The 18,744-nt window shown below is 50.9% G+C and overlaps 1 protein-coding gene across 2 annotated transcripts; it reads left to right on the top strand.

Annotated features, from left to right (window-relative positions):
* The first annotated feature begins 4,789 nt into the window (after positions 1-4,789).
* Positions 4,790-14,423, top strand: LOC127593408 (LIM domain and actin-binding protein 1-like). Of its 2 annotated transcripts, XM_052054856.1 has the most exons (9): positions 4,790-4,888; positions 5,624-5,975; positions 9,703-9,769; positions 10,744-10,832; positions 10,912-10,977; positions 11,051-11,105; positions 11,882-11,931; positions 12,009-12,142; positions 13,037-14,423. In XM_052054856.1, the coding sequence occupies exons 2-9, from the start codon at positions 5,847-5,849 to the stop codon at positions 14,007-14,009; spliced, it is 1,563 nt and encodes a 520-aa protein (XP_051910816.1). In that variant the 5' UTR covers positions 4,790-4,888; positions 5,624-5,846; the 3' UTR covers positions 14,010-14,423. The 2 variants fall into 2 exon arrangements, with proteins under 2 accessions (XP_051910816.1, XP_051910808.1); XM_052054848.1 differs by lacking the exons at positions 4,790-4,888; positions 5,624-5,975 and adding an exon at positions 7,725-7,982.
* The last annotated feature ends 4,321 nt before the right edge of the window (positions 14,424-18,744 follow it).

Genomic DNA, 18,744 nt, shown 5'->3' with positions numbered 1-18,744 from the left:
GTTCGGAAACGATCCACAATGCTTTGCAGTACTAAGAATCGCATTTAAATGCGGCTTTTGACAACTATTTTCTCTGTGACAATTATTTTCTTATTTGTTTTGGATACATTATTCAGTCGTTTTTTCTCTCTTTTCATCATCAGCTCAGATTGATTTCAGTTTGCTTTCATAAATGTGTTTAAAAGTGGCACCGCGAGTGTACTAGAAGGTCGGATTGGAGGGCTATGATTTGTTCAGAAATGAGCCACATAGCTTTACAGTACTAAGAATCGCATTTAAATGCGGTTTGTGACAACTATTTTCTTTGTGACAATTATTTTCTTATTTGTTTTGGATACATTATTTATTCAGTCGGTTTTTCCTTTTCATAATCAGCTACGGTAGATTTTGGTTGTTTTTTTAGCCATAGTTTCCACCATGCTTTGTGGCACAAAAAATCGTGTTTAAATGTAGGTTTTGTGACAAATATTTTCTCATTTGTTTTGGATACATCATTTATTCTGACGTTTTTTCTCTTTTCATCATCAACTCAGATTGATTTCAGCTTGCTTTCATAAGTTTACTTTTTAATGTGTGACCCGTGATTGTACTGGAAATTTGGATTGGAGGGGTGCGATAGCGTGGAGTGTCCACCAGAGGGAGAAACTTTAGTGCCTTCAAGATTACAAATGCTTGTTTTGTGACAATTGCCTTCTTATTTTATTTGTTTTGGATACATTATTTATTCAGTAGTTTTTCTCTCTTTTCATAATCAGCTAAGATGGATTGCAGTTTGCTTTCATAAATGTTAAAAAGTGGCACTGTGATTGCACTGGAAATTCTGATTGGAGGGGTGCGATGTCGCTGTGTGTCCACCGGAGGGAGACACTTCATGCCATCGAGATTACGTTTTTTTCTGAATATTTCCCACCATGCTTTGCGGCACTAAGAATCGTGTTTCAATGCTTGTTTTGTGACAATTACCTTATTTTATTTGTTTTGGATACATATTTTATTCAGTCGTTTTTTTCTCTTTTTTCATAATCAGCTAAGATTGATTTCAATTTACTTTCATAAATTTGTTTTTTAATGCGGTACCGTGATTGAACAGGAAGTTCAGACAGGATGGGTGAGATGGCGCGGCGTGTCCACCGCAGGGAGACATATTCAGACCTTCGGAGATTGTGGCTTTGTTTTTTTGGAAGACAATTCAATAAACGAGTTGGTCGATGAAAGCACAAAGAGATGAAAAGCAAGTGAGATGACAGGGCAGAATTGTTTCTCATGCCCTCATTAGTTTTGTGGCTGCTAAAGGCTCCCCAAACCGGTTCGACGAGCACAAAGCGCACCTTCCGACATTTCAAACGGTTTGGAAGGGTGCGATGGCGCAGTGTGTCCAGCGGAGGGAGACACACACAGGCCTTCGGAGAGTGTGGCTTTGAGGTAGATCATTCAACATGAGTTGATACGTGGACGAATTTGGAATGAATACCTGAATCATCCAACAGCTAGTCGTATGATAGCAAAGAATTCTTTGCGAATGCCATTGCTCTTTTTGCTGCTGCGAAAAGGCTCCCGAGGGGGTGTCTACGAGCTGATGGGAAGCCCTATCCAAAATGGAGGGGTGCAATGGGGCGAGGTCTCCACCGGAGGGAGCCATATTCAGGGCTCGAAGATGCTGGCTTTTCTTTAAAACGATAATTTAGTCGATGAAGTTGATACATGGAAGATTGAAGAGAAACGAGCACCCGACTCATTCAACAGCTGGTGATATGACAGGACATTAAATGAGTTAATGCGGACCGGTCACAAAATTGCTACTTCTCTTGAGCTTTTGGATTACATCCAATTAAAAAAAAACAGGCAAGGATTAGGGCAGTTTTTAGTTAATAAAAAATACATATTAACCATAGATCTTGTTTTTTAACTCGCGAATGTATAATACAAGCATCCCTTTCGCAGTTAACACTAACGTGTTTATCAATCAAAGCCGAGCTGTATTTTGTTCAATTCGAGTCCAATTAATTTTATTAACATTCCTTATATTGATCATCGGCAATGCCTTCATTGTAATCCAAATGTTTGGATCAATTCACCCACTATCAAGTTTCAGCTGCAACACACAAGCATCGATGGTGTTTGTGTTGGTTTGGTTGAACTTACCAATGAGCTCAAAGTTGAAAGCTGCTCGAGATGGTGAAATGCAGCGAAATCCACAGCGTGAGCAAGTTTCCATGCCAAGCATTTTCACTCCTCAAGTGTCAGAATCGAACACAGTAATAGTGACACGAAAGCGCCTCAGAGAGCAAACCCAATTTGAGTCACTCCAACTTGAAAGAAAACGTGTCATAAAGGTCACCTATTTGCTGGTCATAAAGAAGTCTTCTGATTCAAGGAACGAGCATTACCCAAATCAATCCGTATTAAAAAATAAAAACCAAACAAATTCTGTCCAATCTAGTCACAATGTTTTCGCAGATTAGCCACAGCACTTTGGTTCCGGGAGCTGTGGTAACAAATTTAAAATGCCCCCAAAGTTGTTCACTTAAGTCCGATTGGATGCAATCAACTTGATTCCCTTCCCCTGCGGCTGGCTAATCAAGACAAATCATACCGGCTGTGTCCCCTCAGAGAGAATCTTCTCCACAACTGGGCAAATATTAACAGAGAGGAGAAACAGGATCAACCCCTCAAAGCTGAGGCACTTGGTTTAGATTTCAGTTGTTGTTGTTTTTTGCAAGAGCTCCCACCATGCTTTGTGGCACTAAGAATCGAGTTTAAATGCATGTTTTGTGACACTTATTTTCTTATTTGTTTAGGATACATCATTGATTCAGTCGTTTTTGTTTCTCTCTTTTCATCATGAGCTCAGATTGATTTCAGTTTGCTTTCATAAATGTGTTTAAAAGTGGTACCGTGAGTGTACTGGAAGTTCAGATTAGAGTTTTTTTTAATTTATTTATTTATTTTTAATTGTTAATTGAGCATATATAGTATACACAATAAGAGGTTGACGAAAGTCAAGCAAAAATTTTGTTAGGAAAATTAGAAAGTAGATAAAAGAAGAAAACACACATCATCACAGTTGTATGCTCAAAGGAGTAGGAAGAAGTACGTAATTTATCTAGCCCGGGTGCGATGGCGTGGTGTGTCCACCAGAGGGAGACACTTTCATGCCTTTGAGATAGTGGCCTTTTTTTTTGGAAATGCTCCCACAATGCTTTACAGCACTAAGAATCGCGTTTAAATGCGTTTTGTGACAACTATTTTCTTTGTGACAATTCGTTTCTTATTTGTTTTGGATACATTATTTATTCAGTCAATTTTTCTTTTTCATAATCAGCTAAGATAGATTTCAGATGGGGGGGGTTGAGTAATAGCTCCCACCATGCTTTGCGGCACTAAAAATCGTGTTTAAATGCAAGTTTTGTGACAATTATTTTCTTATTTGTATTGGACAGATTATTTATTCAGTCGTTTTATCTCCCTTTTCCATCATCAGCTCAGAACGGTTTCAATTTGCTTTCATAATAGTGGTTTTTAATGCGGTACCGTGATTGAACTGGAATCAATTCACCCACAATCAAGTTTCAGCTGCAACACACAAGCATTGATGGTGTTTGTGTTGGTTTGGTTCAACTTACCAAAGAGCTCAAAGTTGAAAGCTGCTCGAGACGCTGAAATGTAGCGAAATCCACAGCGTGAGCAAGTTTCCACACGCAAGCATTTTCACTCGTGTAGAAATCGAACACAGATTACTGTAGTGCCGAAAAGCGCTGAAGAGAACAAACTTCAACTTGAAAGAAAACATGTCATAAAGGTCACATATTTGCATGTCATAAATATTGTGATATATTCTTACATTATATATAATCTATATTATATTATTAAACACCCGTCCAGGCACCTGAGACCCGCTGTCCGCATAGTGGACTGCTCTTCTTACTGGGGCTTCACTGACTTTGCGGGGAGCAAGTGAAGACGCAGAGCAATATCGGCCCCGCCTCCTCGGACGGAAAGGGAGCGCTGGTGCTGCTGTCCGGATCAGATGGCTTTGGCCGCGGAAGGGTGGGATGGACAAGAAACGTGCCTATCGGACAGCGAATATGCACCCAATAAGCCGGTAGGGGCCAAAGTTCAGATCTAATGATTTGGAAGTGCGTCACATGCCCAAAAAAACTCCATGAAAATGTCATGAATGAGAAGAGGAGCGGACGACATCATCTGCGTCCATCAACAATTGTTTTGCTGTGAATGGATCGGGTCTGGAGGATGTATTTAATCGAGGGCTTCTTCAATGTATAATGGTTTTGTTGGTTGTCGTTTTTTGAATGCAATTCTGTAAAGATGACTGACTGCCACTTGTCACGCTTTAAAAATGTGCCAAGCGCAGGCACCGGATGCCGACGGCATCCCGAGTCCAACCAAAACAACGGCCGGCCGGCAAGACGCGTGGAGTCTGCTGCTTTCTTTGTCACGACCTGCACGACCGCCGACCCGTCGGTCAGGCGGCGGATGGCGGCAGAGGAGGGCAACGAGGACGAAAAGAAAACATCTGCCACTTTGGAATCCCAGTTTGGCTGCTGACCGATAGAAGGTGCAAAAGAGATTTGAGTTGACGGGATGGCAATGCATGTGGAGTACCCGCTCCCCTCCCCCGTCTCATTTCCTGGACTTATTTTCCTTCACTGACCACCTCTGTTTCAGATTTTCTCATCTTCCCCGCCCCCTGGCGTCCCTCCCTTATTCCTGGTTCCCTTCCTTCCTTCCTTCCTTCTCTCTCTCTCTGTGCTTCTCTCGTGGGGCGTTGGGGCCCGGCTCTCACATCCGGAGCGCGTTGCGGCATTTGTTGCCGGCCGGCCGACGCTCGTCGACACTAGCGGACCGGCGGGTCTCCAGCCCCTCTCAGGTTTTGACTTATTCTTTGACTTGAAGTTTTTTCTCGGTCGCTACTTTCAAAGCGCATCCAGCGCGCCCTTGTCTGAATCGCTCTTTGTCTTTTTCTGTTCATCGGTTTCCTGTCTCTGCTGGCTTTTTGCTCCCCATGCCCCCTCCTCCCCCTCTGACAAACTTGTTTGCCATTAAGTTGTGTTTCAAAGTGGTCAGACCTCCCTCAGCCTGTCTCGATGGCCTTCATTGTCTAAACTCTGCTCACATCTAAATGGCGGCTGCTATCGCTCTTTGTATGTCTCCAAATGGTGAGTCATCACATCTGGAACCTTGTTGTGGCTCCGGAGTCCACGTCGGGGAAAAGCTAGCCCAAGTTTTTTCAATCTATTGCGTTCGACGTGTCTCGTTTGATGATGACTTTCGTATTTCTTGTGTTCAGCCAAAAAAAAAAAAAAGGTGGGAGTGGGGCAGTGAATTCTCCAACCGGGACAAAGTTTCAGAAAGAGAAACTGTCGGCCAGGTCACAGAAGTTCTCTTCCCCCGAACACAAGAACTCAAAAGCTCTTCACGTACTTCATTCCGGGTGAACTTGTGATCAGATGAAGAGGAGACGTATTGTCTTCGGTTTCCGGCCGAAAGGTTTTAGCTTGAGGACGGACGTTCTCGTGCTCATTGTCGAGTGCGCCGAACCGGTCGGCGACAAGTTAGAGCGACGTCGTGTTCCTTTGCGTCTCAAACATATTTCTCTCCGCAGGTGGCGCAATCTCGGCACTCATCGCTTCGCGGTGACGACCTGAGCATTTGAAAGAAGCTCCATCCGGCGGCGCGGCGGCAGCCACGCCCCACGCCCCGGCCAGCTCTATCAACGGCCGGCGAGTCGCGGAGCGGGAGAACGCGAGCCGGGCCCGCGGCGAAGACCGGCGAGACGCAGAGTCGGCGGCGCGCGCGGCCGTCCCGCCCCTCGGGAACAGACGGCGATGGAGGCGAAGGCCGGCGGAGTTGCGGAGCAGCGGGAAGGAGCGGCCGAGGGGGCGCCCGGCCCGGAAAGACCGAGCGTTCCCCTCAATGACCTGAAGATGATTTTCGAGAAGGGCGAGGCGGAGCAGGTGAGTCGTCGCCACGAGGATTGGCAACGGGCTCCGACCAAGTTGCCCGACGTCCGGCCCGATCCGGCCGCTCCGATTTCAAAACGAGTCCGGACGTTTGCATTTGGCTCTACGCGCTGCGAGAAGAATCCGCTGATCGGTCACGCGTTGAGTCAATCACTTCGCTTGATGTCAAAGAGCCTCGCGGGCGTCACGCTCCTCGTCACATGCTGTGCTCAACCCTGGCTGGCCTTCCCTCAGCTGACGGGTTCCCAAAGGGGGGGGGCCGATGCCCCAAAGTGTCACTCGCACGGCAGAATAATAGCCTCGAGGTCAACTCGAGAAAAGATCAGCTTTAGCAGTCCCACAAGGGGCAAATCTGTATCATTTCTGCGGCAATAGTGGATGCAGGAAGTCCGTTCCGCTCCGTTCAAAAAAACAAAACAAAAACGGAAGACCCTGATTGGATCAGGCCATCTTGGACAAGAAAGTTGGCCAAAATGCTCACGAGTCACGTGTGTTTGAAAGCGGGAGGATGGCGCTCGGTTTGTCTACTGGCAGACTCGCAAGCAATGTATGCCTCGCTCTATCCTTCCCAAATTTGAATATTTTTCACATTCTAATCGACGTATTGGGCACATTCAAAGGACTCTTTTCAGTGGCGTCTCAAATATTTTTGTGTGGACGTGGGCCAACTTCCATTGCGCCCATTGACTTTTTTTCCCCGCTATTAGGACGGGGCCGGACCGGGAAGAGCAAAGACGAATTCGTTGGCTTTCAGAATGCCGTCGTAGCCATGACCGGGGCTTATTTTTCTTGTTGTTAGTTTTCTTTTTCCTCACTCAGATGTCGGCCAGATGTCCGAGGCGCCCGGGGTCTGTGATTGGTTGGGCGCAGCAAGACTGGACAAGCCAAACACATCTAACCCTAAATACACTTGATGCAAAGGATCTGTGCTAAAATGATGCGCTTACGTGCACTTCTTCGACGGTATGGACGGTTTCCCCAATGGCAAGCTCGTGGCGCTATTAAGTCGGCTAAGTATTGAAGGAGAAGACTGACGGGCTCCTTCTTTATAAACAATGTTTTGGGATGACCTTCCGCCGGGAGTGGCGCCAAACGGGCGGGGAGCCTATTTGTCAACCGATTGTGAGAAAATGCGACCGGTGAAGTGGCTCGAGTTCACTCCCGGATCTCAAACGTCACCTCCTACGCCGAGGCCAAGAATTGCGCGAACGATGGCTCGTCCCTCGGCCCAGCTACCAAATACGCCGGCCGCTGCCGAATGCATGCGCGGGCATCGCTAGGTCAACTCGGCGCGGCGAGGTGGCGGGGGCCTCAACTTTCAGTCCCGCGGCATCATCCGGAGTTGCCCGGCGGTCGGGCAGGCGAAGGTTCGCCGCCACCTCCGCCGACGGCGCGTCTCATCACGGAACGTTAGCCGTCATCGTGTTATTCACCTTTGAGCCGCGACACTGACGGAAGGTTGCCGGGCTACGTGATGACGCGCAAATCGCATTCACTGTCGTTGAAGTTTGAGCGTCTTCTCCTTAGAGGTGGATGGAGCCTACGTGTTTGTGAGTTTTCAAAGAACACAAATGGCACGCTCCCTGGACTGTGCAAATGTTCAAAAGGCAAGAAGGCAAAGTCGTCACGTCATGGACGCAGTTCATGCCTCAAGTCGTAGAGACGGTCTTGAGTCACGCAACCCCGGTCGCGGCGATTCCACAGCAGCTCGCGGACGCAAATTGCTTGCTCCCGTTTGGCCTCCTCCAGAGCCTCCCGATGACGTTCCTTCAATCGCCCTCCTTCCCTTTTGACAGCGCTACCAATCCAGCGCGAGGACCCCCCCCCCCTTTCCCCAGCTGCACCCGCTCCCTCTCCCCTTCGCCTCATACCCTCTTGCGTCACGAGCCAGTCTGGGCCGGCCCACACCGTCTGCGCCTCGGAGCCGAGCGCCGCGTGGCCTCAACGCATCCGCGCCGGTTTCTTCTTGCCCCTCGGTCGTCGTTTCTCTTCACGGGTGAGGTAGTTATACGCGGGTGCTTTTGTTTGCCTTTTCTTTCAAAGTACTTTGCGCTTGAGCTTGTGAGAGCTGCCTCCTCTCAAAGTGGCCTTCGCAGATGAACAAGTGGCTCTTTGGGGCCAAACGTTGTCGCCTGTGCAGAGGCAAAGGCTTTCCTTCTTTCGCTTTGCTTGTGAAAGGCCAAATGTGAGGCGAGGCTCTTGTCGTTTGCTCGCATGTGAGCCGCAGACCGTGTCGTTTGTATTGCTGCTTTCAAGGCATCCAGATTAGCAGCAGATTCTTTGTCTGGCCTACTGAGACCCCCCTCCAACCCCCCGTTTGAGCCCCTGTGCACGTTGACATGGGGCGGGCCAAATGTTTACACCCCCTCCTCGTGTGTCTGGGCTACACCCGGCAACATCTGCCGGTGCCTCTTCTTAGCCGCCGCCTCGGCCCGCAGAACCGAATCCAGCCGGGGCGATTGATCCATTCGAATGGCGCCGCTTTGGGCGTCAAGCGGGCCCGCTTTCGCACGCCTTCTACGTCTCCGCTTGTCTCGTACCCTGCCAAACTTTGGCAACAAATACAACCAAACGGCTGCCCTTTTTCTCCACCAATTCAAGGCTTAAACCTCCGAATGATCCGATGCTGCCCCCCATTTTCCACAAGGAAAAAAATAAAAGCTCCCGACAATAAACGGAGCTGTTCGGAGTTGAACTTGTACTTTTATAGTTCAAAACGATTCCAACTTGAAAGGCTTGGGTTCATTCGGGACACAACAATGTTTCATATTCCCGCAAGGGGAACCAAAAGGCACATTTTGGTTTCCCGGTGACTTTTATTGATTCTTTCGATTTTTGCTCATCTCCAGGCACGTAGTCGAAATGTCATCGTGAGTTTGATTTGGGCTGAGCCAGCGCGCAGCGTAAGCAAACTCAACAAGCAGGTGAGCCGCGATTGGTATTTAGCGGAGCCCCGAGTATCGGCGCTGCCGTTTTCAGTTGACGGCAAGTAGCAAAATGGCCACCCCCCCAAAAGTTGGCACGACTTTTGATCAATCGTCGTATTCATTTTCTTGATCACTATGCCCCAAAAAACAAACAAACAAAAAAAACCCATAGAAAAACTGCCCTCATTCATTCCAATATCGTTGAAAGTGTCGGTGGTGGGTGTGGGCGGATTGCACCCGTTACGGCATATGATGAAACTTGAATTCACCGCGTGGCGTGACGTGATTTATTTTGGACGTGCGAAACGAGCGGCTCGCATGTTGCACACCGTGTACGGTTTGGATTTGCTTTGACGATGGTCTGCAGTCAGCTTGGCATCGCAAAGGAGAATCCGTCGTCTTCGCCGGATAAATAAAGGTTCTATTCATAAAGTAGACACTCCCGAGCCCAGTCACGTATCAATGTCGATCTGCAGACATTCGTTGACTGGGTAAATAGAGGCGAAATCAAGCAAGAGAACAATTGCCTTCCAACCCCGGTGGGCTTGAATGATTTCAATGCGAATGCGGAGACACGTCACGGGCGGGGCGTGTTTTGTCTCCGGCTGATCAGACGGCTCGTCTGCCGGCCTCGCTGAGCTCATTAAGCGGATTAGCATGGCGGGGCAACAAAGACACGCGCGGCCAGCGAACGGCGGCTTTGAGCGCGCGCGCCACAGTGCAGTGCGGTGCGGTGCGGTGCACCCTCTCTAATGGCTCGCGTTTGATTGGCTCCCGTTTCGTTTTCTTTGCAGGTGCCTCGAGAGCAGTCGAGCGGCGGAAACGGTGGCGATACGGCCGGCATGGAGCAACTTCTGGGGGGTATGTGCTCTGCGCCAAAACCCGAATGCATGCGACGGGGTCTGGTCGACACAGAACTCGGGCGCTTGAGAGCCGTGACGTCGATTCCGCTTTGAGACGGAACACGGCGAAGGGCTGCCACTCACAATTTCTCGAATGGTCAATGATTTCATTTTAGATTGGAACGAAAACGGATATTTTTCCAAAAGATTGTGGTAAATCAACGTGAGGGTGCAGGAAATGCGATGATTTCGTTTGGCTCGGTTCGTACAGTCATCAGAATTCTTGTCAAAAGTCCAAGCCCACGTTTTGCAAACGTTTACTCTTCTATTTACGGTTGAGAGGCTGAAATTCCGAGGAGCGGCGAGTTCAACCGTGCCTACAAAAACGATGAATCACTTGTCAAAATAGGCAGTGGTACGTTTGACGGGCGATGAGCTGTTGCAGCCGCCGCGCTTTCACGCGACCAACCGGCACACGGCTGTCGTGTGCCGCATAAAACAGCGCGGACCTCGATATGCTATGAGGAGCCAGTCCCTTTTGAAGCCTGACTTTTTGCTCCGGCGCTGCCTCTGAGGGTGCAATATCCCTGGCTCGGGTGCTTGCTCACAGCAGCCGGCGAGAAGCGTGTAATATCGGGCCTTTTGCCAGCGGTACCAAAAGGAGCTTTGAACCCTAACCCCAGAGGTGGGAAACTCGCCCCTCATTCGGGGTCTTACACAACATACCGTAGATGTCGTTGACCTATAGACGAAAGCTAAGTAGTCCTACAATTGCGCCCTGTGGACTCCCTCTTCTAATTTTTGAAGGCGAGTAGGTCAGAGACAACATTCCATTGGACAATCTTTGAGAAAGACCAATGCAAGCGTTCAAGAGATTCTCGTTTTGAAAGGGGGAAACTGCCCGCTCGACAAAATTGGCCACAATTTTGCAGGTTAACAGTTTGACCACAAAACAAGGACCCGGAATAATGCGGCGTCTTGTTTTTGCGTCAGACGGAAGTTTCGCAGAATCGACTCCTCTCCGAGACAGGATGGCCCTCTACCAAGCTGCCATCTCCAAGCAGGACACCTCCCCGGTCAATGTGAGTATTCTACTTGTTCCACCCCCCCCAGAAAACAACAACAAAAAAAGCACCAATATTAGTTATTGATCACTCTCAGAACGATCTGCAAGAAACATTTGGTGGCAAACAGAAGGAGAACGTCCCACCCTTCTCCCTGGACGCGGTGAGCTCGGCCTTCACGGAGTTATGTGGAGGATCATGACCATGTGATGCAAGTTGTTTTTATTTGATGCCAGAGTCCAGAAGCCGAGTTGCCAAACAACAGAAAAAGTTTCAACGCCGACAACAATGGTAACGTATTCCTACACTGATAAAATGGTGAAAACAAATTATAAATCAATCAATAATGATTCAACAGAATGATCTTGAATGAAATATTCATAAAAATGTCGCCACCCTGAGCTCTTCCCGAGAAGGAATGTTTCGGTTTCACTTGCGGAGAAAAACAACCAAATCATTGGCACCGCCCTAACCACTCTGGAGGACTTGCACAACGCAAGAACCCAGACAAGGGCACGGAAGCCCACCGCCAACCCCACCGCCATTTCCAGCTACTCCCCTCAGGCAAAACCGGCAGGCGATCAAACGGCTTCTCCCCGCTCGCCATGAACTCCCGAAACAGCAACCCAAATCTCTCGTGGCTCTTTGCGTTGTCGCACACCCCCGCGGAACAGAATTACCTCCCGCGTTGATCATTGGAGCTCCAACAATTCTCATCCATCTACATTTGACCGCACTAGACACTTTGAAGCGCTGAAGGACTTTCTGTACGATCGCACACCAAAAGTTACTGCTCGTGGCCACTTGAAAATTGGCGCAACGATTATCTGCGCTAATTGCACGACCGTCATCGAATTGTACTGCACCGCCGATGACGTTATCTGCGCTCGATAACTCTGCACATCGTCGCGCAGCCGTCATTGGGTGCTACGACCGCACAAGGGTACCCTGACGTGACTCAGTCTTTTCCCTTCTCTGGAAAAATTGAGTTGGGATTCGTGAAAAGGCGGAAGGAACGGATGCTCGAGGGCACCGCCTGGTGTTGAAATGTGGATTTGCCACCACAGGTCTCGGTGCCGGCAACGCCGCTTGCTGCTCTGCGGCCAAAAGCCCAAAGGTGAGTGGCGCGCGCCTCGACGCGCGCCGACGCCCCGCGCTCCCACTCAGGCGCATCTTCTTGGATATCGCGAGCAGAGTTTCCGTCCGGCCGTTCGGGACGCCTGCGTGTCCTGCCGCAAGACGGTGTATCCTCTGGAGAGGCTGGTGGCCAATCGTCAGATCTTCCACAGCGCTTGTTTCCGCTGCTGTCACTGCAACACCAAACTCAGGTGAGCATCCATCCGTGGCCGATATGGATAACTTTGTTTTGGGGGGGGGGGGGGTTGTATAGCTTGGGCTTTTGCAGAGCGCTAACCAGGAACAAAACTTGACAGAAGCTGCCGGCGCGCCACATCAAATCGAATCGCGATCCCACCGAATCGAATCCACGTACGGTTCTGGAGTCGATTGTCCTCCATAAGTTAAGAGCTGACCCGAGAGGGGGTGAAGTGATTTCCACCTCTCGGAAACCGCAGTGCCATCTGTTCTTCCGCAACACGGTCCTGAATGGAACGGACTCGTTTGGAGGAGATCAAATGAAGGTCATTGAGCGTTTGACGTTTGACTTGAAAGCCAAACGCGCCGCGAGCCTTTTGCGAGTGCTGTCCGCCGACTCCACAAAGGTTGAAAAGACCTTTTTATCGGATTCACTCGTAATCTTCGAGTCGTATTTCAGGGCTATGTTTGGACGAGTTGTGATTACTTGTGCCGCTTTGTATTTTCACCCGTTTCTTTTTCCTGCGGAACCTCCTCTCGGCTAGCGTCGAAAACGTCTTTCGTTGTTGCGCTCGCTCCGCAATGCTCCTTTGACGCCACAAGATGACGCCGAAGAAAAAAAAAAGTCCTTTTTGTATGTTCAGCTTGACATCTTGACCGAGAATTAGAAGGCGACGACTCAAGTCTCCAGGGTTGTAAGCAGATGCTCGAGAGCGGACATTGCGCTGTTTTGACTCTGCAGTTTGCGGTATCGTGAGGGTGGTTCCAAGGGGTTGTTTTCAGGGAACTCCGCTGCTAGCCGCATGACCACTTGTGAGCGGGTTCAGTGGCTTCCTTTGCAGTCAAGTTGAGTACTGTGAAGAGCGGCTTCAAATTGTTGAGCTCGTGCGCCCTTTCTTGCCATCCAGTTTGGTCAACTACGCGTCCCTGCACAACAGCGTGTATTGCAAGCCGCACTTCTGCCAGCTCTTCAAGGCCAAGGGCAACTACGACGAGGGCTTCGGCCACCGGCCCCACAAGGAGTTGTGGGAAAGCAAAGGCGAGGCGGGGGAGACGGCCGCCCCGTCGACGCCCACGCCTTCGCCGCGGGGCTCGGAGAGCCCGCCTTCCGCCGGCCCCGGCGTGGAGGACTCCCCGCTGGCCAAGGTCAACGTCCTGACCGCCACCATGGAGGCCCTGGGACAAGGAACCCCGGAGAAAAGCCGCAGGCCGTCGGATGCGCGCAGGCTGAAAATCTCCTGGCCGCCACGAACGCAGGGCGACGGCAGCCGCGGCGGAGCCGCGACGCCGGCGGACCCCACCTGCAAGCCCGTCCGAGCCAAGTGGCCCCCGGAGGACGATGCCGTTGCCGCCGCCGACGACTCCTTGCCGCCCGAACGAGCCGGTGAAGCTTCCCGCTTCCCGAGGAGCTCCTCGAAGGAGCGCCGCATGCCCTTCACGCCGGCAGAACAAGCTTCCGAGGAACCGCCGAGCACGGAGCCGCAGCCCGACGGCCCGTTGCCGGACCGCGCAGAGGACAGCTGCGGGGATGTCGGCGGCGGCTTTGGAGAGGAGGGTGACCACGTGTCAGAGGGGGAGGGCCCAGGCGTGCCGGAGAAAGGAGGTCGAGACCAGGTGAAGGGAGAAGACGGGTGGAAGCGCCAACTCGCCGCCGAGGTCGGTGCTTTGGGTCCGCCTCGAGCGGAGGACAAAGACCAGGAAGAAGAAAAGGCGAAACCCAACCCTTGCGCTCAGGAGGAAGAGGCCGGGGTCAGCCGCTCGGCGCGGGACGAGGGCCGAGAAGCCGCCGAGCCAAAGCCAGAGCCCGAGCCACTCAGCGTGGAGGAAATGATCAAGCGAAATCGCTACTACGACGATGACGACGACGAGGAGGATTTCTGAACCCATCCGACGTCCACTCGCCGCCCGAGTGGCCGCAAGTTTCCGCTTGAACGCCACAAGTTCTTGAACCGTGCCTCTTTTGTACCATCAAAGCCATTCCGATGTTTGCTTCCTCTCAGCCTTTTTCAAAGAAATGTACTCCATTCTGTCTCCGTTTTTTTACGAACCTCGACGTAAAGGCTCAAACTCAAGCGCGTTTGGGATTTGAATTTGCATTTCAAACGCCAATGAGAACATGACGAAATCAAGCAAAGCCTTCCTTCCTTCTTTTACTTTTTCAAAAGTATTTTGAAGACGCGCTCTTCCCATTTCGGATGTTCCTCTTTGAACCGAGACTGCATTTGACTGCAATTTGACGCACTGTTTCTCAAGCCATGACTTCCTACTGAAATAAATTGCGTAGCAAAGCTCCGAGTTGTTATTCGTCTGCGAACGACGACCAATGGGAACAGCTACGCGCAAGCTGCCTTCAGCAATGGCGACTATCGAGCGCAGATGGCAAACTCGCATATTTACATCAGGTAAGAAATGATTTCCCCCGAAAGGCCGACTTCTCGTCGATGCGCAAGTGGAGGGGAGTGGAGGGGGCCCCAACTGGCACAGGGTTGGCGGGGTCGGACGAGTGAGGACGTAACGTCCGGCGGGGAGCCGGCAAACCATGCCGCCGCAGAGGTAGGCCTCGTCGAGGACTTGCCGGCTTTTCTCGCGTCTCGCATCCGTACGACGGGATGGCGAAGACCGCCGCTTGCTCCGTCCTTCCCTCGGTCCTCGGGGAGATGGTGAGCGCAGGGAAGCCGAGAGTCGCGCAAAGGCCAATCGGGAGGGGCGGATCCCATCGGCGACGTCCGCGGCACCTCGCCCCTTCTCCCGAAACGAGGCGACCTCATGCGGCATCGGCGCGAGTCGCGCGCTGTGCTGCTGCCGCCACATACCGACGCCTGAATCGGTTGCGCGTGGGCACTGATGCTCGAGTTCTGTACTTCAGGGACACGGGCACTTTTGGAAGAGCTGGCTTTGGAAAAATGATGTCGGCACTAAAATTGAAAGCCCTGAAAAGCCTCCGGGCTTGCCGGCGGGATTTATGGGAAATTGACCCGTCCCCTTTCGGAGCTCGGCGTAAATGTTTTTCTCTTGCATCTCAGGCTGGGAGGCAAGCATGAAGGATCCGTCTCGTTTCCCGGCTTGCTTTGTCACGTTGGGTTGTCCCAAGTGTCTGAAAGGGGGATTCATTGCCACCCAAATTCAGATGGACATTTCTTCTCTTGTCTTTGTCAACCTGTGACAAGAGAAAAGCGATCGGCGCAATTTTCTGCAGAATTTTTTTTTTTTTTTTTACAGGTTGAAGTGGACAATAGGAGGAATGCGCATCTGAATTTTGGTGGCAATCGTTTTCAGACACGGCAGCTCCACGGGCAGACGGGCAGGCGGCTGTGGCTGTTAGCCGCCGCTAGCTAGCTAGCGTGGCCCGCGGAGGCATAATCGGCTTTCGCCGGCTGAACGGAACCAGATACGAAGCTCCGCGCCCGACACCCACCGCGTTCGCTACCGCCGGTCACAAACAGCCAACACGGCGAGAACAAATGAGGCGGGCTTTCCATCGGGACTGAGAGCATGTCCGTGAGCCGTCTCTGACGGATCCCCCCCACCCCCTTTGCTGATGAACGACAGCCGACGGGCTAAACGGCGAAGGAAGCAGGTTTCCATCCGTTACCACAAAGGTCACTTACAGGGTCAGCAATGACGCTCCTTCTCAGCGCGTCACCGACAGACTCCAGTTTCGCAGGTGGCGGAGAAACGCGCGCGGCATTTCTGTCCGCGGCGGTGACGATGCACCGGGGGGGGGGGGGGGGGGGTATCTTTGAGCCGACAACGTTGACTTGATACGGAAAAGCGTCAGCGGAGACGCTCGGCTTTGACCTCCGCTGGAAAACGCAGCCCGCCGAGTGCGTTTACAGTTCCTGTACAGTCGGTGGCGCTGTGCGCCAAAGAGCCGTAATCCGCCAATCAAGTCAGAGAACAAGAGGGAGAAGGGGAAAGAAAAGGAGGAAGCTCACGCCGGGTCTGACCGCGCCGTTCTCCAGGAGATCGATGACAGAGGCGGGTGGCGGAGGAGCGCGCTTCAGACAACAATGACGCACTGCTGACATTTACCGAGGGTCCAAAAATAGCCGCGTCCGACTGCCATTTAGCGGCGAGCGCGGCGCGGCGGGCGACATGTTCGCCTGCTTTCAGAGCACGACACGCACCAAAGACTGAAGTCCATTTGCAAGCAAAAGTCAGGAGTTGCAAAACAAAACTTGCCAAAGTTTTGGAACTTGCAACCAAAATGGAAAAAATTGTCATTAAAAAAATAAATAAATACAAAAACAACAAAAGCACCTCCAACTCCGGGGAGGTTTCTTCCGCAGGGGAAGCGTAGGAGTCGAGATTTGAATTCGATCTTTTGCGACACGCAGTACACGACGCCGCGTGAACTCGTCTGCGCGACTGTGACGGCGGCTACGCTCATAAAAAGAGGCGGCCGGTGTGCGAGGCGCAAGCGTCGCCTCCCTCCGTCCCTCGTGACGCTTCGCGGTCGGCGCCGAAATCGCATTTGCTGTTGTTGCAAAGTGAAATTCTGCCTACCTGCCCAAAGGGGCCCGCCGAGCATGTGAGAATGGTCTTTTCCTGCGCAGAGAGTGACCGTTTCATGATCCCGTCGGTTGCTGGACCCTGCGACAGACAAATCCAAACAAACGAATGCAATTGAGAAATTTGGGAGGGGAAGCGAATGAACTCAAAGTTCAGAGATTGCGGACAAACTCTGCCACTAGACATCCTACGGGACAAAAGCAGACGTCTTTCGCGGTATGGCACGTTGGCAACAGCTCCATACCCCTGAAACGCATCTTCCGCAGCGCCGTCCTGACGGGTCGCTTGCAATTGCACGCGGAAGGGTGGTGAAAATATCAAGTCGGCTGCGAATTCGCCCGGATGCAAGTTTGGGCAAGGGCGAGCGGAGGCAAAGATGCGCGTGCGAGTAGGGATTGGGAACCGACGACGCAGCTCCGTTTTGTTTGGGCAAGGATCACTCTTTCTGTACTTTCTTGATACATTTATTGGGACATTTTGCAGCAAAAGTAGATGTAGATGAAATGAAAGTAGTTGCAGTAGCAGTATCAGAAGCAGGTAATAACCTAAAGCACACATAAATGCAGTAAAATGAATACATCTTTCTTTCTGCATCACGGTGTAAAGAAGTATAGAATTCACAATTAATTACTACTTTTTTAATACACCATTTATTTTAACAATACATTTAATATATACTTTAATCAACCGTGATCTTACCATGTATCAATATAGCCATCATTATTTGAAACGTAAGAAAGCAGATCTCAAACAGATCAAGTCGACTCGAACAAAAGAACTACAAGTCCCAACGGTCCAAACCGGAAGTGGAGCGCCGGCATGATTACGGCCAGCTGCACCGCAATGTACTTCGTTCCAAATCAAATGAGGGCTGGACAAACATGAAAACTATGCATAATGAGTTAAATAAAGACACCGCTGTTTTAGCAAGACTTTAGCCCGCGCCGTTGACATTGCCGATTGCGAGCGGTAACTGACTGTGATTACAAACAAAGCACAACGGACATAATGCAAAACAGACAAACAAAGCAACCGATCACGACCAATCTAAAGCTGACTTTAGATGTCTGGCAAGTTAAAGTACAAGCGTAGCTTACCATTGGGCCGCGCCGACGACGAAGCGAGCGTGTTCACTAACGTAACATAATGCCATCCTGTTTTTTAGACGTCGCGCGAACGCTCACCTGTCAGTGGCAGCCCCGCCCCTCTTAAAGCGCCACGTGAATCCAACACAGCGCGTGCTCTTTTTCTCCTTTGTCTTTTTGCGCACTTTGTTTTTAAACGCTTTGAAAGGCGGCACTTTGAATCACCGAAGGCACGTTGCGTCAGCTTGTGTATGAAACGCGCCTGAGAAAGAAAGAAATCTGCCTTGCCTGAAATTGACCTCATTTGCTTCTACTTTGGGGATTTTCAGCCTTTGCGCTGGGACGAAGGACTGCTCTCAAAACTTGAAGTGAGGACAGAGGAAACATCCATTCCGCTAAGTCCTTAATCCTCCGGCATTCCGGCACAGTCTTTTTTTTTTGGTCCAACTTCATGGGGTTGTTCGTTTCCGCAACCCCTAAATTCCACTGCAGAACCGAACCTGGATCTCTCTCTTTGCTTTTTTTTTCGCTCGGTCCTGAGCCCGCCTGACAAAAGAGCTCGCGCAACCAACGCGGCGGGTCGCCGTGCTCGCTTTGACAGCAGCCCGACCTTTAAGAGCAGAAAATCTTGCAAATGTTTGACAGAAGTGGACAGCGTGTGCGTCACCGCTGGAGAAATTCATGGCCGGGCCTGAAAGAGTCTCCTACTTGCGTTGCGGTGGCCTTGTGAAAATGTCAGGGGGGGGGGGGGGAGCTTTGCCTTCGTCTTCTTTCGAGACAAACGTGGGTCGACTCTTACATGAAATGTCAGGCACAGATCAGAGGCACCCGCAAAGGATGCGAGCGCGCCGTCGACTGGCGTGGCGCCGAAGCGCTTTTGAATGAGATGGCTCCATATTCTGGAGCTCATATCCTGTTCCAGCCATTCCTTACGGAAGGATTGAACGTGACCGGCAAACAAACAAACAAACAAACCAATCAAATCCGACCGGGCCGCGGCATCGGGGCATCGGGGCATC

This window comes from Hippocampus zosterae, chromosome 2 (assembly GCF_025434085.1).
Source record: "Hippocampus zosterae strain Florida chromosome 2, ASM2543408v3, whole genome shotgun sequence".
Classification (NCBI taxonomy): domain Eukaryota; kingdom Metazoa; phylum Chordata; class Actinopteri; order Syngnathiformes; family Syngnathidae; genus Hippocampus; species Hippocampus zosterae.
The sequence above is the reverse complement of the archived record's forward strand: the minus strand, read 5'-3'. Positions and strand labels throughout refer to the sequence as shown.